General features: G+C 32.4%; 2 protein-coding genes across 2 annotated transcripts; one reads left to right on the top strand and one right to left on the bottom strand.

Moving 5' to 3' along the window:
- Positions 1-3,443: 3,443 nt before the first annotated feature.
- On the bottom strand, positions 3,444-12,217 carry LOC115428349 (nudC domain-containing protein 1-like). The gene is made up of 4 exons (XM_030147344.1): positions 12,021-12,217; positions 8,610-8,764; positions 5,588-5,773; positions 3,444-3,539 (listed from the first exon to the last, which is right to left on the bottom strand). Exons 1-4 carry the CDS (start codon positions 12,133-12,135, stop codon positions 3,483-3,485), a joined length of 513 nt encoding a protein of 170 aa, XP_030003204.1. The 5' UTR covers positions 12,136-12,217; the 3' UTR covers positions 3,444-3,482.
- Positions 12,218-14,127: 1,910 nt separating this feature from the next.
- LOC115428350 (transcription and mRNA export factor ENY2-2-like) lies at positions 14,128-23,634 on the top strand. Its single transcript, XM_030147345.1, has 5 exons — positions 14,128-14,221; positions 14,317-14,391; positions 14,517-14,587; positions 14,675-14,749; positions 23,363-23,634. Exons 2-5 carry the CDS (start codon positions 14,324-14,326, stop codon positions 23,437-23,439), a joined length of 291 nt encoding a protein of 96 aa, XP_030003205.1. The 5' UTR covers positions 14,128-14,221; positions 14,317-14,323; the 3' UTR covers positions 23,440-23,634.
- The last annotated feature ends 1,748 nt before the right edge of the window (positions 23,635-25,382 follow it).

The following is a 25,382-nucleotide window of genomic DNA, read 5'->3' as shown; positions in this document are numbered from 1 at the left end:
TTTAAAGTGCTTTACAAATAAAGTTGGATTGGATTAAAATTAGTGCTGTCAAATGATTTCAATTTTTTATCAGATTAATCACAGGGTTTGCTATGGATTAATTTTGATAATCACGTTTAAATATCATTCATTTTTAATCGCGGTTCATTTTGCACGAGCAAACAGACTCAAGAAAGAAGGGAATATATACGCACTTCACATGTTTATTAAACACCTTCAACAGTTTCAAAAAACAACTTGAGTCAGTTGTTCCGTCTCGAGGTTTTTTCGTACTCAAATTTCCAATCCAGAGGGCATTTAACCGATCTTCATTGGTTGGTTCTCCTGTCTGTCACTACCGGATCAACTTTCCATTTGCGCATGTGTGACGCTAATTCTACTTGGAAAAACTGCCCAAAATGTGCTGCCGGAGACGTTCAGAGTCGTTCTGCACTGCTGATGGGTTAACTGTGTTAAAATTTTTGATCAGATTAATCATGATGATGGATTAATCTACGTTAATGCATTAATTTTGACAGCCCTAATTAAATATATGCTGTAGTTGGACTAGGTTTTTGCCCTTAAAGACCTGGAACGATGTGGCAACTTCTAAATTAATTTTTCTCTACATTATACATTTCCTAATTGATTTATCACCATGTATTATAACATTATCTTCCGCATTTGGCATGTGTATGTGAAATTCAAGTATCTTCTTATAATTCATTTACTGATCATGTTGATAAATTAAAAAGGTTATTATATCAAAACAGAGAAAACTGAAGAAAAAGTGACTTTTCAACAAAATATATCATTAATTGAAGATAAAACAAGCATCTACAGCCACTGTTATTTGTAAACTACATTAGTTTTACTGGCGAATCAATGTTACAGAAGATGATGGTGTTTCCGTGTTCACAACAGAGCCTCTGAATGTCCAAATGGGTCATATCTGATGCCACTGAAAAGCTGAGAAACTACATTTTAACTGAATTATTCAAATGTATTTATAGAACAAGTGGTTGAAAAGTTATTAAACCTTTCTAGATCTGGTCTTTGAGGGTTAACATGATTTATCATTCATTACACATTAATACTCCCTTCCTTAAACACACATACTACACTAACCTTCAGCTTTAATTTAAAGTTACACTAACCATGTAGGAATTACAACCATTTCTACACAGTTCCTCTGTATCCCTGATGGAATCTGCTGGAGAACATTGTTTCTAAAACCCTATTCATACAGGACTGACACGAACTGAGGATTTAACAAATAACCCTCACGTCTGCTGATATTATCTCCCAGATCTGAAGGCTCTCTCCTAATAGACCTCCACTTACATAGCTACAACTGTTGAGTGTTTGGAAATGTAGAAAATGTTCCGTACTGCACACAGTCATGCATGTCCTTCATTTCTCAAGGATTCACATTTGCTCCTTTAGTGAATGGATCTCCATGACATGAACCTCCTGAACTTGCACCCAAAACCTTCAAAATGTTCACTAATAATTGCCAGTGCATGAGGAAACAAGCATTGACATAGGACTATTATTGTCAGAGGACCTCTGTGTTTGCTACAATTGGCTGATTTGTGGCAGAATTTTAACTTTACAAATTACAGGCATTATCGATTCATGAGATTAGTATAACCCAAGGACCTCTGGTGATTAAAAATAACTGCTGTGGTTATCTGTCATCTGAATGCTGTGACAATCTGCCATGTCAGTAAATTGTAAAATAAAAATTCCACAGTAAATTGCCTACCCTGCAAACAGAGAGGTCCTGTGATAATATTAGTCTCATGCAAATTGACATTTCTGTGATTTGGAGTGATTTGCAATGTTTTCTGTTTCTCTCACGCATTATTCAGTCCATTTCCAGGTCGAGGACGGTGGAGGCTGAGGTAGGGATGGTGCATCAAAGTTTTAAAGTGTTTTGGGAAGAAATCCAGGAGACGATATATCATGGATAAACTTAAATCCTTCAGAAAAACACAATCTCAAAAGTTGATGCGATGGATGACAGCCACAATAACAAACATTGTTTCTATTTTACAACAGTTGCCCGTAAGTGGTGAGCCTGCCCTTGACATCAGAGCTGGAAAATGAGGTTAATACATTTTGATGAAAAACAGACCTCACTTGTGTTGTTCCGATGTTCTGCATGAAACACGGCTTTATGAGGTTAATTTCTTATACTAGTTCCATGCAAAAAGCCCTTGAGGTCGCAGATGTCCTCTTCATTTATTATAAATTACCAGAGGTCCACAGGTGTACTAGTCCACTGCAAATGTGACTAAAGGCTCATAAACACAACAGACATTTATAAACTGTACACTATCTTTGTGTCAAAACAGAACTCCAAATTGGTTTCATTATTTCAGTCACTTTTAAAACTTTAACCCTTTTATTGCGCAAGCGACTATTTTTGGTAATTTCCACAAACATTAAATATGGGGCCAATCCCGAGCCTAAGAGAGACCAAGAAGCATGTTGGTTTTTATAATAATATACAGTGATTCAGAAAGATTTTATAGAAGTTTTAAAGCTGTAAATAGTGAATATGAGTGCTTTATGATCTTATAACAGTTGTTTTATTGCATGTGTTTACTTTTTAGCAAGTGCTGCTCGAATGCTTTATGGCAAGAGGAGGGAAATGATGATGTCCAATGACAAGCTAAGGTTGAAATTTTGAATTTCAGAGTATTTTAATGAATGACTTAATATGGTAATTATTCTAGCAACAGTTGTTCTAGTTCAGTTTGCAGCAGACAAACATTATCTTTGCAGCTTGGACACATTTAAACACAATACAGTCAACAAGTTAATGCAGTGTTTTTTAACCTTGGGGTCGGGACCCCACGTGGGGTCGCCTGGAATTCAAATGGGGTTGCATGACATTTCTAATATTTGAAAAAAATAAAAACTTACTAATAAAAAATATATGGTGAGTTGAGAGACAATCAGAATACATAAAAGACATGACAAACTGTGAAGCTGAAACTGAAGCACTGTGGTACTGTTTATCTGTCAAATGTTCATTGTGGTCGGTTTCAGATGGGAAAATAAAATTCTCACTTTGTGCAGTAATCTACACCTGGCTTTTCTGCCTCCATCCATAATAATATACATTATATAGCCTAAATGTCGTCTAAAATTAACATTTATTTGCAACATAGTATAGCAAACTATTACATGATCAAAAACAAATTAATTTTAGCAAAAAAATGTCTCCGTTTTGAATGTTAAAATGGGGTCACGAGCCAAAAAAGGTTGGGAACCACTGAGTTAACGGCAGCATAACTTAAGACCTACCGTATCAAATGTAATACCTTTTAAAGACTTTATAAGGTATTAAATGCAGATTTGCAAATTCAAGATTCTGAAGACTTTTTGAGACCCCGCGGGAACCCTGGATTGATTGATTGCTAAAGGTTTAAGCCTTGAATACACCTACAGTCTTTCATATGAGACCAGGTCAATACCCCTGGTTAACATTCTTAACCAGTCAATTTCTGAAACTCAAATAAACTCCGACGTCTTACAAGTGAAAAACTCTGAAGAAAAAAAGCATGATTAATTATATCTGTTGGAATATGCTCCACATTAGTAAAACTAATGACAGTCTTACTGCTCATTTGGGGCTTTGTCAGTGTTATTTAGTGACTCAGTGATTACATGACAAGGTGTTAAGCCGTTCGCTTTTGGACACATAATTTCAGGCTTTCAAAAATCACCATACTCCCCCAAATTTGGTTAGGTTTGTAACACATAAAGAACTAAAAGTGAGCAATTTCTTTTGGAAAAAAATGTCATTCATCAATGCCAAAGAGACGTGGTGGTGAGCCAAAAACTGATGATTACATTTGTTCCTGGAGGCCCTACCTCTGCCAGTGCATCTAGCGACTGCCATGCAAGTGTGCTAAGATGAATACATCTTATCTGCTTTACACTCGCATTGTAATTTTATCCACACACATTTCACTGCTTTACCTCCAGTTTCTGGGCTGCCTCAAGACAACATTGCATGTGATATGGTAAGTCTTATGCCCAGGCATGCTAAGATGAAGGTGTGATTTCTCAAACACTGAAAAGCAGCTTTTTTGACTAAGTCTGAAAAATTCCACCATACCCTGTCATAGTTTAGAACCTGGAAAACACACTATTTTAACAAAAGTGTGCGAATTTACACGATAACTGTTTTTAAATGTTTTGCTTATTTGGCGTATACTATAGTATATTGTGATACTTCAAAATATGTTTCTGCTTGATCCTCTAAGCCAGGGGTGTCAAACTCATTTTAGTTCAGGGGCCACATTCACCCCAATATGATCTCACGTGGGCCAGACCAATAAAATAATAACCGTGAAAAGCGTAATATTACATTATGATAATGTTTACATCTACAAAGTTTCCTTAAAAATTTGAATAACATGAACTTTTTTTTTTTTTTTTTAGCTTTATTTAACCAGGAAAACCTCATTGAGATTAAGAATCTCTTTTTTAAGAGTGTCCTGGCCAAGACGGGCAGCAGTACATTAAATAGTTACAGACAGACTTCCATACATAAAATGAATACATAAAAAGCACATAGACAAGTCAAAGCTTCCAAAGTCAACTCAAAAAGTGCTCATGAAATGTAGACAAAAGTGCATCAGGTAAAACATCTGCAGCCAGATATCTCCCTCTCTAAGTCACACTCTAAGTCACTACTTCAAATGTCTTAAGTAAATGCAATTTTTCCAATATTCTGCCTGTTACTAAATGTTTTGTGTACCTGTAGCTGTAGTGTAACTTGTAATGCGCATGTGTCAATGATAAACTGAGGCAGAATATTGGTAAAATTGCACTTGGTTTGTCTTCTCCTGTTCAAGTGCATTTTTAACAATATTCTGCCTCCGTTTATTATTACAAATACGCAAAACATTTGCTAACAGGCAGAATATTGGTAAAATTGCATTTATTTCTCTTAAGACATTTCAGGTTGTTTATATTTGTTCAGGTTTCTCACATTTTTTGTAAAAGGATAGTTTGTTGATGTAAAAATTTTCATGTAATTTTACTTTTTTTTTTTTTTTTTTTTTACACTAAAACAAAGACAAAATCTGCAGTTGTCATTATTTATATGTTATTATAATAATATTTTACTGGTCTGACCCAACTGAGATTTAATTGGTCTGTATGTATCTCCATGTTGAACCTGAATTAAATGACTGTTACACCATTAATTGCAAATATCTTCAGTGTAATTTTTGCATTACATATACTCATCCTACGGGCTGGAGCAGACCCTTTGGCAGGCCAGATTTGGCCCCCGGGCTCCATGTTTGACACCTGTGCTCTAAGCCTTTTGTAAATTTTAGATATGTAAGTGGAAGAAGAAATTAACTCACTGACATCAGACAAAGGCAGCCGCTGAAGAAAAGGAACTGGATCAATCACTGTTGCACATCCATTTATCCACCAATAGAGGTCAATAACAGGTCACAAATTAGTTACTGACCTTCTAATCCTTACTCTGAATATTAGACTATACTGAATGCAAAATACTGAATCATGTGACGCGTGTAGTCTGACAGCTGTAAACATGACCGGCCATACTCACGTCCCACTTCATATGTGAGCTGTCGCCCCTCTTGCCCGTTCGGAGGAGGTAAAGTCTGCCGGCGCCGTCCGACAGGGCTGCCCATGTCGCCGAGGTGAGGCTGAGGGAGGCACAGAGACGATCCTCACAGGAACTCGGGTCTGTGGTGATTCGGTAAACCTCTCTGGGTTTCCCTAAGGCGGTGTCCTGGATGTAAAACACAACACTGTCACAGAAATGTAACAGCAGCTGGTTGAAAAACTTTAACTCCTAGATAAATATAGGTAGGTTACAAGGTCATTGTGTGGTTGTGAATAAAGCAACACAACTGATTAAAATTGTAAATCGTAATAAGTCAAGGGTAATTTTTTGGCTCTATTTCCTAGCTTTAAATCAAACATCATATTATTGTTATACATTTCACCGGTCCAATTGGCGATCCATGAAAAACAGCTCATTTTGGGTCCCTAAACTTGGAAAAAAAAAACACGTGTACTGGTCCCATTCATCAGTTTTCAGTCTCTTTGAGGATGAAACTGGTATCAAACTGTTGATAACTAGAATAAACAACACAAAGATCACTATATGCACTGTTACGTTCAGAAATGTTATTTCGCCTCAATTTCCTGAGGGCTCTGCCCAAAGGATCAATAAGATTCTATTTAACCTAATCTAATCTAATCTAATCTGATCAGATGGTTCATTACCCTCGGCTACACTGGCCACAGGGTATAATTACCACTATAACAGAGAAGACACTTCATTTCTTCATTTCTTTATTTCGCTCTGTTCTCCAGCTCTAGAACTCTCTCGGACCATCCATCCGAAATAGCGACTCTCTCCCCATATTCAAAACCAGACTCAAGACTCACATGTTCAAAATTGCCTACACACCATAATTATTTCTCTTACATCTTTCTTTGTACTGCATCTCTTCACTTCTTTTCCTTTGTATCTTTATTTATCGTAATTACTTATTTATTTCTTTATTTTGTATTCTATGTATTGTTTTTTTTTTTTTGTCCTCTTCTGTACAGTGTCCTTGGGTTCCATGAAAGGAGCTAACAAATAAAATGTATTATTATTATTATTATTATTATTATTAATTTCTTGTGTGCATTTGGTTAAACTGAAAAAAATGTTCTGTCTGAAAGCTACATACAAATCTACTTTCTGGTGCAATTTTTTTCCTTTCAAATTGATTTATTTTGGCTGGATGATCATGAAAACCTTGTGTTGTGCTTCAGAAAGGGAACCATTTTTGAGGAAGATTTGATTTATCAACCTGAAGAGAGAAGATGGACTACTTTGTTCAAGACCAAGCAACAAAATAACCTGTAATCTTGTAATGAAATGAAACATCATGAAATGGCCGACTACTGCAAGCGCTGTACTTTTGGTGTCTTGCAAAGCCATGATGGTTGGATTCTCATTTCATAGAAACTCACAGAGAGATACATAGAAAAGAGGACCTTTGAACTACCCAAGGAGGAAAACCAGCTTCGTGATCATGTCAGAACTCTAAATCTGATCAAAACACAGAGTAAAATATTGTTCCTAGAAAATTACAGGAACAAAAAACCTATTATAACACAGACATAACTTACATAATAACAGAAAACAAGTTCCATAAAGGATAGACAGTGGTAAAACGCAATGTGGCCAGGTCCATGTGACTGGCCTTCACATGTGATTCACGAATCTCCCTGACTTATTAGTAATAGACAGATATGCCACCACATGAGCATCAATTACTCATTGCGTGAGGTAAGAGTGTTTCAAAAGCACTATGCAGCAGCTGCCCTGTTGTTGCCATGGTACATGACACTGCTTATTATATCGGTAGCTAATGTATGATGCACCTTTGAGATCATTTTCTCGTGCATCTGTAGTGTTGATGCCCTGAACACTGTGTGAACTGCTTTGCTGCAATGTGCAAAGCATCACTTGCCTGCTAATGTATACAAAAGGCTTGGCAAGGAGCATAATTATTATGTGATGATTGTAATTAGAATCTAACCAACCCATTTTCATAAAGAGTTATTTAATGATAGCGGTGAAAGCCAGAGATTTGGTCTCTCTGGATTACAGTCTGATGTTAATCATTCAGGTCAGTTTAGACATAAAAACAGTTCTGTAACACCAATTATCTCTAATTTCTTGGACATCAAAGAAGTCTCACTGAAAGGGTCACTGTTCTGATTCTGCTCATCTTAATATCTTGATATTACACACACAAAAAAAAAAAATCCTGGATCTGTACTTTGAGTCATTTACGAAATAATGTCTGTGATGAATCAAAGAGATGCTGAGGTCGATCCAAAGTTGGATTTTTTTTTGTTTTGTTTGAAACTGTGCTCAAGCTGTGTTTTGGCCCTCCAAAGAGACACCTCTCTTAATCATCTTACATATAATAATCTTGCAATTACAGCAAGCCAGTTTCATTGTGCTGCTTTTGAAACACTATGGGTTTTCTCACTGAACCAGACTTGGATGCTATTGTACCAGTAGTTGGTAAGTACTTGGTCACCACCTACTGGTGTGTCTGATGTATTAAAATGTCCTGTAGAGTTCTCTGACACCACACAACAAACATCGGATGCAACTCTGGGAAAATACAAACAAAATTACTCAAAATTTCCACACCTGAACCCAGTGAATGTGATCGAGAGGAAGATGGATGGTCACAAGCCAAACAAATATGCAAGCAGCGGAAAGCAGCCAACAGCAATGTGAGAGCATGACTTATTCCACCAAATATATAATAAATACCAACATAATATTTATGAATTCTTCCTATATTAACATACTGGTCTTCTGTCTTTTTAATGAATATAAGCACATAAGTTTTGCATTAATCAGTGTCTGAAGGCATTGTATTTTTGACTTGCTAGCTTTTACCACTCTCATGAAACTGTAGAAAATGTATTTTTAAAAGGTATTCATGACAACAAGATCTGCAAATCATCCAGCATTACTAGGAGACATGCGAAAAGAGGTGCTACATACAAAAACAGTTAAATCATCAGGTTTCGTATCTTACCAGAGTGACAGTCAAACTGAGAACCCGTCCTTTGCAGTCCACAAATAAAACACTGTCCTCATACCAAGGATCTATATGCAGATAATTGTACATGCCAAAAGCCCTCATATGCTCCAGGGTGTACTGCGTATCCTTCAACTTCACCTCCTCCACAGCTGCAGAGATGCAAAGAAAAAAGCTTCAAGAAGATATCCAAGCAAGATGGCAATTAATAGGCTAATCTTCTTATCAGTTAAGTTTTATAATGGGATGTGGCTTAGCAACTACAAATACTGTTATACTCTTGGTATCTGGCAATAATAGCATTAATGGATTAAGATTATTAAACTGTTATAAATTAATATTAGCAAATAAACACCTTGGTATGTTTATCTGTGAAACTTTATCTGCATTTTCCACTTCATGTTAAAAGTCAAGATGACAATTTGTAACAAGTTGAAATGCAAAATGTGTAAGGTGACATCCAATCCAGGTGTGTATGTTTAATGTTTAACATTATGTTTAACATTTAATCCAATCCAATCCAACTTTATTTGTAAAGCACTTTAAAACAACTGCAGTGGACCAAAGTGCTTTACAGAAGAAAAATTAAAACCTAAATAGAAGTATAAAATACAGAATAGAATGTTTAAAAGGATCCCCATTAGCTGCCACCAAATTGACAAGCTAATCCTCATGGGGTCCACACAGAAGGACGACACACAACACAGAACATAACAATACATAATATGCATGACAATCAGAATTCACATTATAAACAATGCAAATCTAAAAATGATAACCATTATTAACATCATTAAAAACATAAAACATTATCAGAAAAACATGGAATTAGTTATTACAGTCATGAGTTGCATCCATCAAAGAAAATAACATAGACTCCCCTCCATCCAATATTTGCTCAGATATTTAACCCTTTCATGCATGAATTATGAGAACCTTAATGAGTGAGAGGGTTTTTATTCCTCTTTAGGCATGAAAAAAACAATGTGATAGATTTTTTTTTTTTTAATTGAACATATTTTTTAATGGAGTTACAAAAATGTCCACTCATCTGGACACACTGTGTTTAATTTCTGAAGCAAAGAAACATAAATTTAAAACACAGTATCAGAAAGTGATATACTGTGTGAAAACTACGAAATAAAAACATTTTTGATGCAGCTAATTTGATGTTTTCTCACATTTTATCACACTCCAATACTAGTTATTACTCACTTCATGGAGATAATATGCAAAAAAATCCTTTTTGTTTAAGAAAACTGTTAATTACAGTTTAATAACAATTGGCAATTGGTTTACACTCAATCATGTTACGGCAGATCAGGTTTACTAAGAACATAAAGTTACAGTAATGATATGAATTACAGTTTATGGGATGGCGCATAAGCGTTCACTGTGTTGGCTGATATGGAACTAAAACAACAAAACCCATGAATACACATGAGAACAGCTGTAGAATAACTGTCCACTGTAGTGACCACCGTGCATGAAAGGGTTAACCCTTTCATGCATTAATTATGAGAACCTTAGTTAAGATTTTTTTCTTGAGTGTTTTTATTCCTCCATAGATATGAAAAAAACAATGTGATCAAGGTTTTTTTTTTTTTGTTTTGTTTTTTTCATGGAGTTACAAAAATGTCCATGCATTTAATTTTTGAAGTAAGGAAACGTGTTTAAAACCCGATATCAGAAAGTGATATGAAAACAATGAAATAAAATAAAATCTTATGTTTTCTCACATTTTAACATATTCTAATGATAGTTATTACTCTTTTCATGGAGATAATATGCAAAAAAAAAAAAAAAAAAAAAAAAAAAATATATATATATATATATATATATATATATATATATATATATGTATATATATATATATATATATATATATATATATATATATATATGTATATATATATATATATATATATATATATATATATATATATATATATATATATATTTTTTTTATTTTTTTTTTTTTCCCAAGAGATAACAATTGATTTCCACTCAAACATGTTAGTGCAGATCAGGTTTATCTAGAACACTACAGTTACAGTAATGGTCTGAATGTCAGTGTATTATTATTGGATGGTGCATAAGTGCCCACTGTGTTGGCTGATATGGAACTACAACAACAAAACCCATGAATACACAAGAGAACAGCTGGTGAATAACTGTCCACTGTAGTGACCACCGTGCACGAAAGGGTTAAAAAGTGCTTTCTCAGATGATACTTGAAAGATGATGTGTATAGAGTGATTTTGTTAAATGTGCATGACTAACTGAGCTCTAAACAAGTAGATGTGCAATGTGAGTCATTTCAGCTGAATACAATGAAAATATTGACTGTACAGTATCTTATAACTTCACTTTCGTTTGTCTTTGTGTGTGGTGATACTAGTATTAACCCTTTCATGCATTAATTATGAGAACCTTAGTTAAGATTTTTTTCTTGAGTGTTTTTATTCCTCCATAGGCATGAAAAAAACAATGTGATCAAGGTTTTTTTTTTGTTTTGTTTTTTTCATGGAGTTACAAAAATGTCCATGCATTTCATTTTTGAAGTAAGGAAACGTGTTTAAAACCCGATATCAGAAAGTGATATGAAAACAATGAAATAAAATAAAATCTGATGTTTTCTCACATTTTAACATATTCTAATGATAGTTATTACTCTTTTCATGGAGATAATTTGCAAAATATATATATATATATATATATATATATATATATATATATATATATATATATATATATATATTTTTTTTTTTTTTTTTTTTTTTTTTTCTAAGAGATAACAATTGATTTCCACTCAAACATGTTAGTGCATATCAGGTTTATCTAGAACAGTACAGTTACAGTAATGGTCTGAATGTCAGTGTATTATTACTGGGTGGTGCATAAGTGCCCACTGTGTTGGCTGATATGGAACTACAACAACAAAACCCATGAATACACAAGAGAACAGCTGTAGAAGAACTGTCCACTGGAGTGACCACTGTGCATGAAAGGGTTAAATAGAACATTTTCCCTCATCAACTGCATAACTACAGTCATGTTTACATTCATTTTGTCCCTACCATTATAGCTATTCTGTGTTAATGATAATAAATACTGAAATAAAATATTATAGTCTTTTCAGGAGGGTCCCAAATCCCTAGAGATTAATGAGGGAACTACTTACAACAATTTAGCTAAAACCATGAGACGCTTAAAAAATTAGCTTTAACGCTTCAATTTACAATTGACAAAATACTTTTTTCTAAATGAGCAGCCCGTGTAGCCTTTCGTTTTTCACTGGAACATATTAATTTGTTTGTTTGCAGATGTTTTAGAAGTTAAATCTGTGCTGTCACTGTGCTGTGATGCTAAACTTCAGCTAGCTAACTGAACTGTACTTTATCTCACCAGCATCCAGTTCAACGTTGTAAGTCGGAATGGCGTCCAAAGATAACCTGTAGCTTTCAAAGTTGGGGTCTAACAGGTCTCTGTTGACCTTCAAGGAGTAATTCGACGCAGCCATATTTTAATGAATGTGAATTAATTCCTTTACAGGTGAAAGATGATGTGTATGAACCCAGCCGGACACACGTTTTGTATTTTTGTTCCTGCCGGAGCCATTTTACGGCGGACGTAACGTTGTTAGGTGCTGATGGGAAATTGAGTTTAATAGACGTTTAATACTTGTAATTACAGGCTAGTTTTCACTGTGTTTTATGTCTGTTATGAATATTTTTTTAGCTAGTATTTCACATATATAGGTAAAAATAAACTAAATATTGAAGGTGAGCGTTGTTAGTGAGGATGTAAGGACCACTGACACAAATAGACTTAATTTATTTATTTAACTGTAACCACAAGTATAAATTCTCACATTTCAATATATTTTAATTCTCATTCTTTTATTCATTATAACTGTTGGGTTTCTGTAAATTGGCTTAGAGTCTGGTTTTGACCAACTCTATATATAAAGTGTCTTTTTTGTTGTGATCTGGTGCTATATAAATAAAATTTGATTGATTGAGTGATTTGATTGGTTTTCCCCTGTAAGTCTCTTTGGAAAAAAGCATCTGCCAAATGCATAAACATAAACATATAGCAGCACTTACACATTAAATTAACTACTTCAACAAACGCAGGCTTTAAAAGTAATTGCGTTGTATTTTGAATGAATGAATGAATTTATTTATTTTTGGTTTTACATCAATCATTATACTCAGTACATCAATCGTAATAAACACAAAAAGCAAAAAAGGAATAGGGAGGAAGCAAAAGCTTATTTTTTTGTCTATCCTTTTCAACTAATACACTGCTTACATCAACTTAAGTGTGTACAGCATCGAGCATTCACACCATAATAATAACAAATTAAAAAAAAAAAAAAAATTAAAAATCAACAACAAAAACACATCTATCATCTCAATTCAATATTTCTGACAAATTTAAACTTAAAGTACTTTTTTTTTTTTTTTTTTAAACTTCGCCAAAGGAGTAGATAACTTAAGTGCATCATAAGGTCCATTCCATAATTTCACACCCACAGTTCCATTCACATCTGCCCTCACTTTAATCCACTCACACATATGAAAATCTCTGAAACTCGAATTACTCGCTCCTAATTCCAAGAAACCACGACTGGTCTTTGAGACAATACTATTTTTATCCTTCATGTTCCATGTACCTATTTAGAAAAAATTCTTTATACCTCTTTTTAAATACATTTATGTTTGTACTTTCCTTTATCTCCTGTTCTAGATTATTCCACAAAGTCACTAATGTAAGTCTTACTTTAACCCTTTCATGCACAGTGGTCACTCCAGTGGACAGTTATTCTACAGCTGTTCTTTTGTATATTCATGGGATTTGTTGTTTTAGTTCCATATCAGCCAACACAGTGGACACTTATGCATCATCCCATACACTGACGTTCAGACCATTACTGTAACTTTGCTGTTCTTGATAAACCTGATCTGCAGTGACATGTTTGAGTCTAAATCAATTGCTTATTATTATTAAACAGTGTTTTTGTTGTTGTGGTTGTTGTTGTTGTTGTTGTTGTTGTTGTTGTTGTTTTTATGCATATTATCTCCATGAAGTGAGTAATGACTAGTATTAGAGTATGTTAAAATGTGAGAAAACATCAGATTAGTAGCATTTTTTAAATTATTATTATTTCATAGTTTTCACATGATGTATCAGTAAATATGTGTTTTGTTTTGTTTTTTTTTGCTTCAGAAATTAAATGCATGGTGTCAAACTGAGTGGACATTTTTGGAACTCCATGAAAAATAGATTCATACCAAAATTTTCAATCGCATTGTTGTTGTTTTTTTCATGCCTAAAGAGGAATAAAAACACTCAAGAAAATAAATTTTGATTAAGATTCTTATAATTCATGCATGAAAAGGTTAAAATCATACTTATGCTATAGTTCCTCTTCTAAAAAGTCATTGCATCGCATTACTGCATCTTTATAACACACTTAAAACGAGAAAAAAGAAAAATATCACAAAACGGAGCCAAGGCGGAACTGTTGAGCTTTTGTTTGTTTTAGACGGCGCCATTTTACAAAGGGACCGTGTGTTCCCCAGCTGATCTATTTCACAAAGGTAACGGTTTATTGATATTTTCATGTGTTTAATGTATATCTGTGACATTTCTGCGCCTAAACTGACGCTATTTCTGTTTTTTTGTTTGTTTTCAGGTAGATCATGAGTAAAGATTCACAAATGAGGGCTGCAATAAACCAGAAGCTGATAGAAATGGGGGAACGGGAACGGTAAGCGGTCCTTCCACTGCAGTGATTCGGTTATGGCATGTTGTGTAGAGGCTGTAGTAGCTTTTGCAGAGACTTATGTAATAACAACACTAACCCTGTGTAATGTCAACTGGATGTGGTCACAGGTTGAAAGAGTTACTCAGGGCAAAACTGGTGGAGTGTGGGTGGAAGGACCAGCTGAAGGCACACTGCAAAGGTACTGAGTGTGTGTCTGCTTTGGCAAAGTATGTGTGTTTGTGTTTGTGGGAGGTTTTTCTCAAGTCTGGTCAACTCTTGTGTGCAGATGTGATCAGAGAAAAGGGACTGGAACATGTCACAGTGGAAGACCTGGTCACAGAAGTCACACCCAAAGGCAGAGGTATTCATTCATTTTAGGGATGGAATGATATGAAAAGTTCATATCACGGTTATTGTGACCAAAATTATCTTGGTTATCATTATTATTAGTGATGGGACTTTTGGATCTTTGAAGGGAGCCGTTCAATCAGGAGCCGTTCACTGAAAAGAGCTGTTCAAAAGACTGGATCTTTTATGTTTTTTGCATTATTTTGAAACACCAATGTTTTAATGACTAAATAGGCTACATGTGATGATTGACATTACATTTTAAAGGTGTTTAATTGGCACGGCAGTAAATATTATCTTGCTGTAAAAAAGAATAGTTAGTTAAATACATGACATGAGAGGTGACATTAGGCAAATGCTGGAATTTGACCAAAAACATCACGGTACATTATGTGGACTAGTCTGTAGCCTAAAAATGAAGAAGAAAATAAAACATTTTCTTACGAAATAACATTTTATTCTCCTCAAAACAAGAACAATAAATGTGTGTAAACATACAGGAAAAAATACACAAAACACAACAGCGATTAATCACTGCAGTTACTTAAATACCTGAACTGTAGTGCAATTCTCAGAACAAGAACAGTATGTTGGTAAACATACAGAAAAAATGCACAAAACACAAAAGCGATTTATCATTGCAATTACGCAAATACCTTATCAACTGTAGTGCATTTCCCTCAGAACAAAAACAATAAATGTGTGTAAACATACAGAAAAAATTGCACAAAACACAACAGTGATTAATCACTGTTATAAAAAATAAAAATGAATGACTCTTTACAAAGACTCGGTTCCCATCGTTCATTTCAAAGAGCCGTTCAAAAGATTCGATTCGTTCGTGAACGTCACATCATTAATTATTATCGCGGTATTGTTGAAATTGTGCTCAAAATGTTCAAAAAGTACTTATACACACACTGAAATAATTTAACCAAATTGTATTTAAATTAAAAAACAAACAAACAAACAAATAACATAACAGGCACAATGTACCTTCTGTTGCCAGAAACATTTGAATATTAACTCTTAGTGGTCTGAGCCTTTTTTGGCCGTTTTTAAGTACTTTTGATTTTGCCTTTATATACTATGTAAAGAAATGTTTACTATACCCATGTTTGGTATCTTTTTTTCCAGCACAACTTCATCTATATCATCTACCTATTATTTTTTTTCACTTTAACCTACTATATCAACATAAAAGGACAAAAAGCACAAAAAAAAATCCAATTTGAAAAATGTATATAATTTATTGCATAAATAACACAAAGTTGCTTAACGAACCTTTTCAAAGACTTTAAAAGTAAATATTGGTTCCAAATATTAGGTATATAAAATAACATTTGTAATAAATAAAAAATATACTCAAATATTTGACATAAAAGCATATCTTTACATGTTCTTTTTTTCCCTAAAAGTGCAGTAATCAAACACTGTTATCATGATAATTAGAATTTTAATGGTAATACTAACCGTCTGCAATTTTACCGCGGTTTATCATTATACCGGTAATCGTTACATCCCTAATTCATTCATACACAACAATGTTAAATTTAACAAGACACAATACAATAAAACCCTAAAAAGAATCATGTAGCGGCTATTTGTCATCAAAACTAAATCTACTTAAAGGTGACTGAACTTAAGACTTTAACATAACTCAAATAACCACTAGATCACCATGGGTTTGTGGTTTACGCAGTCAAAAATACAATGTCCATACCATAGATGTATTTCAAGCGGTTTATTTTTAGGATTTTGCAGCAAACAACCAAAGCCTTTTGTGCTGTCTCTCCTGTTCATCCTGTCTGTCTGTCTGTGAATGACTGGTTATCTGGTTATCTGGTTGTCTGTCCGGTTGCCTGGTTGTCTGGTAAAAACAACATAGGCCCACCCAGGTGCCCATGATCTAAATTAGGGGTGTCAAACTCATTTTTGTTCAGGGGCCACATTCAGCCCAAATTGATCTTAAGTGGGCCAGACCAGTAAAACAACAGCATAATAACCTGTAAATAATGATGACTCCAAATTTTTCTCTTTGTTTTAGTGCAATCAAAATTAAATTATAAAAATATATAAATTTGCAAACAATCCAAACAAAAATGATGTGAATAACCTGAAAAAAACTGAAATTTCTTGAGAAAAATAAGTGCAATTTTAACAATATTATACCTCAACTTACCATTTATACATGCATATTAACGGATTGGATCTACAAAGACACAAAATATTTAATAACAGGAAGAATAATGTTAAAATTTCACTTTCAAAATTTCAGGGTTTTTTTATGTTAAATGATAGTTTGTAAATGTTAATATTTTCATCATTTCATGTAAGTTTTTACACTAAAACAAAGAGAAAATTTTGGAGTTGTCATTACTTATTTATAGATGTAATGTAATATTATGTTTTTCACATTAAACTAAGAAAATTTGGAGTCATTATTTATAGGTTATTATGCTATTATTTTAGTTGACATCACATTGGTCTGTATGTGGAACCTGAACAAAAACAACTTCGACATCCTTGATTGTTGATTAGGGCTGAAAGAAATATTGTTATCGTATCGATATCGAGATATGAACATTAAAGATATTAATATGGAAAAAGCAACAATATAAACGATATAGATTTCCCCCGTGCTCGCCCTGCATGTACAGCTCTGGAAGTCACAACAAATTTAATTTATTTGTACTTTATGTTAATGTTGATGACTGGCAGTGAGTTCTTATAAATAAAACTGCACTTTCCACATTCTTTTGTATTATGATGTTAGTATTTTTCTGAAAAATGCTTGGTTTTCACCGAACCTGTAGTCATATCGTATTGATATCGAGATATCTGGCATGAATATCGAGACATGAAATTTTGTCCATATCGTTCAGCCCTATTGTTAATAACTTAAGTGTAATTTCTGCGCTTTGCAAATTCATCCCACGGGCCAGATTTGAGCCTTTGGCGAGCCGCATTTGGCCCCCGGGCCGCATGTTTGACACCCCTGGTTTAAACCAATAAAAAAACACAAAACAAAAAGGTGCCAAATACTAAAGAATGAAAGCAATAACCATGAAAATAAAAAAATATGGTCTAAATATTAAACAAATAAAAAACAAACAAATCAAAATAAACGATTAGCAAAAAAAAAAAAAACTAAATTAATAAACAAAAAAGGTAAATTAACTTTGAACCAAAAACTAAACAGACAAATAGCTCCTACAAATAGTTTTATTAAAATATAAAAGAAGAGTTTACTCATCCAGGAAGGATACAAGTACAACATCTCTTCTTTCAGGGAGACTTGGCCAGAATTGCAGCAACATCAGTTTCACAAAACAAGCTAAATGTATGAATATAACATAAAGATAGGAAAGAATAAGAGAGAGTTAAAGAAGAGTAAGAAGTAAATAGACCATGTAGGTGATGTTCATAAGTTATGTAACTACAGAGGTTCACGCAGAGCAGGAACATGACAATTTTATAACAATGTGCAAAACATATTTTAAAAAGAAGGCATAATAAAATGAAATACTCAAAAACGGAATATGTTTAATATCTTTATGCATGTGTTTCCATATTGTAAATTCACAAGTAGGCCCATATTTTCTTCTGTGGTTGCAACATAATAATACAAAATACGATTATTGTTTAGCCTTTGCTAAGTTTTCACTTTAAAATATTTAATATAGAATCACCCTAGATCCATTTAACCAACTATTAGTAGTATTATCGTTAAGGTTAAAGGACAACAGGCGGACATTATCACTGAGAACCAGGCTGTGAAGATACAACAGCCTAGTTTTTTGTTTTGTTTTGTTTTGTTTTGTTTTTAATTCTTGTCATGTATTTTCTTCTTTTATTTAGGTTTTATTTAATCTTCTGTATTTTTTTTTTTTTTTTTTTTAATTTTTTTTAATTTGTATTTTTATTTATACAGTTTTTCTATGTCTTTTCATCTACTCTTGTATTTCACTCTGTTATTTTGGTTTTTATTTATTTTTCTGTCCAGCACTTTGGTCCACTGTGGTTGTTTTAACCCTTTCATGCACGAATTATGAGAACCTTAATCAAAATTTTTTTCCTGAGTGTTTTTATTCGTCTTTAGGCATGAAAAAAACAATGTGATAGAACATTTTCTTCTGAAAATTAAATTAAAAAAATTAAATAAAAATAATTAAAAAAAAAAAAATTAAAAATACATTAAAAAAAGTAATAATGACAAAAAAATTCTTATGAACCAATTTTTCGTGAAGTTGCAAAAATATCCACTCAGCTGGACACCTCACGTTTCATTTTTGACACACAGAAACATGTATTTACTGATAAATTGTGTGAAAACTGTGGGGAAGGCTTGTGATTCTGGGGGTTTATCCTCAGGAGAGATCTACATAATGTTACCAATTCATGTCAGAAAAGATATGTAGTGTCTTAAAACTTTAATAAAGATATGTGTAAAAAAAGAAGAAAAAAAAAACAAAATCCATGAATATACAAGAGAACAGCTGTAGAATAACTGTCCACTGTAGTGACCACTATGCATGAAAGGGTTAAAGTACTTTTACAAATAAAGTTGGATTGGAATTGGATAGTTGAAACTAAAATCCCCACAGTAAGTCAGTGGTGGAAATAGATTAAAAAAGCAGAACTGTAATGTTATAGCTAAAACAGACATGTTTCTAATAAAATGCACTCATCCTTTCATATTTTTTCACTTTATGTGATTTAAGACACTTCTGTTAACCCCTGATTTAAATGTACAGGGTGGGGAAGCAAAATTTACAATGAACATTTAGTTGTTTTTTCTCAGCAGGCACTACGTCAATTGTTTTGAAACCAAACATATATTGATGTCATAATCATACCTAACACTATTATCCATACCTTTTCAGAAACTTTTGCCCATATGAGTAATCAGGAAAGCAAACGTCAAATAGTGTGTGATTTGCTGAATGCACTCGTCACACCAAAGGAGATTTCAAAAATAGTTGGAGTGTCCATAAAGACTGTTTATAATGGAAAGAAGAGAACGACTATGAGCAAAACTATTACGAGAAAGTCTGGAAGATACTATTAAAGAAGAATGGGAGAAGTTGTCACCCCAATATTTGAGGAACACTTGCGCAAGTTTCAGGAAGCGTGTGAAGGCAGTTATTGAGAAAGAAGGAGGACACATAGAATAAAAACATTTTCTATTATGTCAGTTTTCTTGTGGCAAATAAATTCTCATGACTTTCAATAAACTAATTGGTCATACACTGTCTTTCAATCCCTGCCTCAAAATATTGTAAATTTTGCTTCCCCACCCTGTATAGCCTGTGACAGGTAAGACTGCACTTGATGAATCGCAGTAAAAGTACAAGTAAAAAGACAACAGCGATGTGTCATGTGATTTATGAGTAGTTACATCCTTATTGAGTCAGTAGGTCAATAGTGTGAGGAGTGTCTGGGCGTGTGTTTGTGTATGGAAGAAACGAACGATGCTGCCGCCGTCTGCAGTGGCGATGGAGTCTGGTGAAGGAACGGTGAACGATGGTTGAGAGGAGCAGGGTGGTCACATCTAAGAAATAAATAACAAAATGCAACCTATAACCTCTTACACACTATAAATGAACGAGCTGCTTCAACTTTTAATGAAAATAAGAATATAACAAAAAGACAATATACTACTAAGACAAAGCTCTATACCAGGGGTGTGAAACATAAGGTCCGTGGCCCCAAAATCAGCCCTCCAAAGTTTCCTATCTGGCTTGTGAGATGAAATTTGATGAAAGAGCAAAAATTACACTGAAGATATTAAAACTCCCAAATTTTAACAATCTTACGTGTGCAGGTTACTAAATGTTTTGTTTGTAATGCATATGTTGTAAAATGCACATGTATAAATAATATAGGGCTCGTACGAGTGCTTGAAATCCATGAAAATACTTAAATTTCATTGTTGTGTTTTCAAGGTCTAAAAAGTGCTTGAATTTCAGTTTAAGTGCATGCAATTATAACTCTGAGATGTGATTTATTTGTTTATTTTTAGTATTAACTCTGCCTGGTTAGATGGTAAGCCAAAGCTACTTGTATTATTATTATTATTATTATTATTATTATTATTATTATTATTATTATTATTATTGTTGTTGTTGTTGTTGTTGTAGTTGTATATGAATGTACTGTTGTTTTCCAAGAAGTGATATATTTTATTATTAATAATAATAATAATAATACATTTTATTTATAAGCGCCTTTCAAGACACCCAAGGACACTGCACAACAAGATAAAACAAACAATCCATAAAATACGAAGAAATAAACAGATTAAAACAAATAATTACTATATATAGAAATGAAGTTGTAGAACGGAGATTTTGAAAAATAAAACTTTATGTCAAAAAACAAAATTATCAGGTGCATTCAGGTCGACTCCAGGTACATTTTTATCTTAATTTTTGTCTCGGGGCGAATGTGTCTGAAGAACGCCAAGTGGCTTCCCTTTTTTTGGATAAAACTTTGTGTTCTCCTTGAATTTCTAAACTTTTTGCTATTACGAAACATAATTTTAGATGTTTATTGCATAATACAATGTACATCATTATGGTAAAAACTGAAAAAAAACATCAATGCTTGTTTGTGCTCATGTAGACACACTACAAACAAAAAGTTATGGATATTTTTAATTTTTGGGCTTTTTTTTTTTAATTGGGATGCTTGCACAGCGCTTTTTCCTTTTTTATGTGAATTGAATTGAAACACATTTTTTAATGACCAGACATTTTATTTACAAATGGCAAAAATTACAAAAAAAAAAAAAAATTATCCTTAACTTTTCTTTTTTTTTTGTAGTGTATGTATTTTACCTAGCGATAAGGTGCTGTGCTGGAAAAATTTGAAAATAACCCTTAAAAGTGCTTGAATTTGACCTTTCTGTAACACTATGATTCTTTTTGAGTGAGAAATACCGAAACTGTTAGCACCCAGTTCATATGTTCGTTTTTTACTTTTGTATGTTTAAAATATGAAACATAAAAAGGACATGGAGATATTTTTTCATCTTTTCTAATAAAAAAATAAAATTAAAAAATAACAGAAAAGTGCTTGAATTTGACCTTGAAAAATGTGTGCAAACCCTGATAAGTTGAAATTAATCTAATATTGTTAAAACTGCACTTATTTTTCTTTAAAAACTTTAAGTTTTCAGCTCAAGTTAGCCTATTAAATTTTTTTTGTGAAAGAATAGGATGAAAATGTCAACATGTTCATAACTTAAATTCACTTTTTTGCACTAAAACAAAGAAAAACATTTGGATTTGTCATTATTTATAGGTTATTATGTTATTATTTTACTGGTCCGGCTCATTTGAGATCATTTTGGGCTGAATGTGGCCCCTGAACTATAATAATTTAAACATAACCCATGAAAGTGCTTGAATTTGACCTTTCTGTAACACTATGATTCTTTTTGAGTGAGAAATACCGAAACTGTTAGCACCCAGTTCATATGTTCGTTTTTTACTTTTGTATGTTTAAAATATGAAACATGAAAAGGACATGGAGATATTTTGTCATCTTTTCCAATTAAAAAATAAATAAATAAGAGAAATGTGCTTGAATTTGACCTTGAAAATGTGTATAAACCCTGATAAGTCGAAATTAATCTAATATTGTTAAAATTACACTTATTTTTCTTTAAAAACTTTAAGTTTTCAGCTCAAGTTAGCCTATTAAATTTTTTTGGTGAAAGGATAGGATGAAAATGTCAACATGTTCACAACTTAAATTCACTTTTTTGCACTAAAACAAAGAAAAACATTTGGATTTGTCATTATTTATAGGTTATTATGTTATTATTTTACTGGTCCGGCTCATTTGAGATCATTTTGGGCTGAATGTGGCCCCTGAACTATAATAATTTAAACATAACCCATGAAAGTGCTTAAAGTGCTTGAATTTGACCTTTCTGTGACACTATGATTCTTTTTGAGTGAGAAATACCAAAACTGTTAGCACCCAGTTCATATGTTCGTTTTTTACTTTTGTATGTTTAAAATATGAAACATGAAAGGACATGGAGATATTTTTTCATCTTTTCTAATAAAAAAATAAAATAAAAAAAATGACAGATCCGGTCCGGCTCATTTGAGATCATTTAGGGCTGAATGTGGCCCCTGAACTATAATAATTTAAACATAACCCCTGAAAGTGCTTAAAGTGCTTGAATTTGACCTTTCTGTATTAAATTAAAAAATTAAAAAAAATAAATAAATAAGAGAAATGTGCTTGAATTTGACCTTGAAAAATGTGTATAAACCCTGATAAGTTGAAATTAATCTAATATTGTTAAAATTACACTTATTTTTCTTTAAAAACTTGAGGTTTTCAGCTCAAGTTAGCCTATTAAATTCATATTATAGGCTAACTCATAACTTAAATTCACTTTTTTGCACTAAAACAAAGAAAAACATTTGGATTTGTCATTATTTATAGGTTATTATGTTATGATTTCACTGGTCTGGCTCATTTGAGATCATTTTGGGCTAAATTATAATAATTTTAACACCCCTTCTCTATAGAATATATAATAAATAAACCCACAGGCTGTTAACTGTGTTCTTCATCCCTTCTTTTTCTCTCTCCTCTGCAGCGCTTGTTCCAGACAGTGTGAAGAAAGAACTCCTCCAGAGAATCAGAGCGTTTTTAGCTCAACACGCCACTTTGTGAACGAGACAATTCCTCTGTAGACATTTTTTTACTCACTATAGATCCACAATTAAAACCCGATACTGATACCTGTTCTCATTGTGAGCGATGCTGAAGTGTTATTTTTATTTTGTATTGTGTGTTTTCATATTGATTTTAGTTTGTTATGCAGCAGTTTTGGACAAAAAAATAATAAAGTCATGCCTATTTTGGTGATTTGTGTCCTCATTTTGTTTCAGGGAAAGGTTAAATTTAAAATGATCTTTCGTCATATTTCACACAGGAGGATGAGTGGTTTCTGCTGAAATGACAACTATGTCCGGTGACAGTTACATAGTGTCCTCTTACATGGTTGAGAAACTGAGGCGTTTGCGTGTTGCATAAGACATTTGGAGTAAATACTAGTCAGCAGTTGCAATTTTGAGTGTGCTTACACAGATTTCCACGAAAGGTTCTAAATATATGTGAATGTTTCAAAATGGCTCTAATGTAAAAAAAAAAAAACAACAAAAACCCAAAACAATAATTTACTGTAATAACCTTCAAAATACTATTATTATTTTTATTTTTTTACCAGTAAAAGTGGTGAAAAACCTTGTGAAGTGACCTCATCCTGTTGCTGTTTTTGGGTTTTCTCATCACAGGATATGTTTTGTAAAATACACCACAGAGGAAGCCAAAACACGCAGTCACGTCACCGTCTGAACTTGCCGAACAGACGTATTTATATCTGCTGTCGTTCCTGTTTTATGCATTCTTGGAATAAGTCACAGGTTGACAGGTCATATGCGTGACAGGCTGTTTGTGTATTAGAGTATTTATCATGTTGAACAGTAGCTGATTAAGCTGCTGTTATTATGTGTAATTACTGTTCTTTTTAAAAATAGCACAGTGTTTTGACAGTTTGACACATAACACTGATCAGATTTTTTCTCACAGTTGTCAGCGCTGAGACTTGGGAACATTTTTATCAGTGTTATTTAAATAATGTCAATATGTTGAGGTTGTTTGCACGATTTTTTTCTAATTCTTTTTAAAGTAAAACTATAATATGGATAAATCAGTGAGTAAATATTATTTATTTATTTAGATGATGATGATGATGATTATTATAGTATTATCAGAATATTATTTTTGGTGGTTAACTTTTTTTTTTATTATTTTACTTATTTAATTTATTGATTTATACTAGATTTACACTACATCAGTGAGTCAATATTATTTATTTATTTATTTAGATAATTACAACAACAACAACAACAATTATTATTATTATTATTATTATTATTATTATTGTTATCAGAATATTATTTTTGGTACTTAACTTTTTTTTTTATTATTTTACTTATTTAATTAATTTATTGATTTATACTAAATTTACTCTACATCTGTGAGTCAAAATTATTTATTTATTTAGATTATTACAATTGTTGTTGTTATTATTATTATTATTATTTTTATTTTTTTTTTGGTACTGAACTTCTTTTATCATTTTACTTATTTAATTAATTTATTGATTTATACTAAATTTACTCTACATCAGTGAGTCAAAATTATTTATTTATTTATTTAGATTATTACAATTATTATTGCTATTAGTAGTAGTAGTTGTTGTTGTAGTAGTGTAGTATTACCAAAACATTATTATTATTATTATTATTATTATTATTATTATTATTATTATTATTATGGTATTTTCAGAATATTATTTTTGGTACTTAACTTTTTTATTACTTTACTTATTTAATTAATTTATTGATTTATACTAGATTTACTCTGCATCAGTGAGTCAATATTATTTATTTATTTAGATTATTACAACAACTATTGTTATTATTATTATTATTATTATTATTATTATTATTATTATTATTATATTATTATTATTATCAGAATATTATTTTTGGTACTTAACTTTTTTTTTAAATTATTTTACTTATTTAATTAATTTATTGATTTATACT

The sequence above is a fragment of the Sphaeramia orbicularis genome, chromosome 11 (genome assembly GCF_902148855.1).
Source record: "Sphaeramia orbicularis chromosome 11, fSphaOr1.1, whole genome shotgun sequence".
NCBI lineage: Eukaryota > Metazoa > Chordata > Actinopteri > Kurtiformes > Apogonidae > Sphaeramia > Sphaeramia orbicularis.
The sequence above is the reverse complement of the archived record's forward strand: the minus strand, read 5'-3'. Positions and strand labels throughout refer to the sequence as shown.

Bases quoted from the DNA above. Each gene is read 5' to 3' on its own strand.
- LOC115428349 (XM_030147344.1), bottom strand. From the start codon at position 12,135: ATGGCTGCGTCGAATTACTCCTTGAAGGTCAACAGAGACCTGTTAGAC. The intron at 8,765-12,020 runs GTGAGATAAAGT...GCATCTCTGCAG, and splicing joins CAACGTTGAACTGGATGCTG to CTGTGGAGGAGGTGAAGTTG. The intron at 5,774-8,609 runs GTAAGATACGAA...TTTTACATCCAG, and splicing joins TCAGTTTGACTGTCACTCTG to GACACCGCCTTAGGGAAACC.
- LOC115428350 (XM_030147345.1), top strand. From the start codon at position 14,324: ATGAGTAAAGATTCACAAATGAGGGCTGCAATAAACCAGAAGCTGATA. The intron at 14,588-14,674 runs GTACTGAGTGTG...TCTTGTGTGCAG, and splicing joins GCTGAAGGCACACTGCAAAG to ATGTGATCAGAGAAAAGGGA. The intron at 14,750-23,362 runs GTATTCATTCAT...TCTCCTCTGCAG, and splicing joins AGTCACACCCAAAGGCAGAG to CGCTTGTTCCAGACAGTGTG.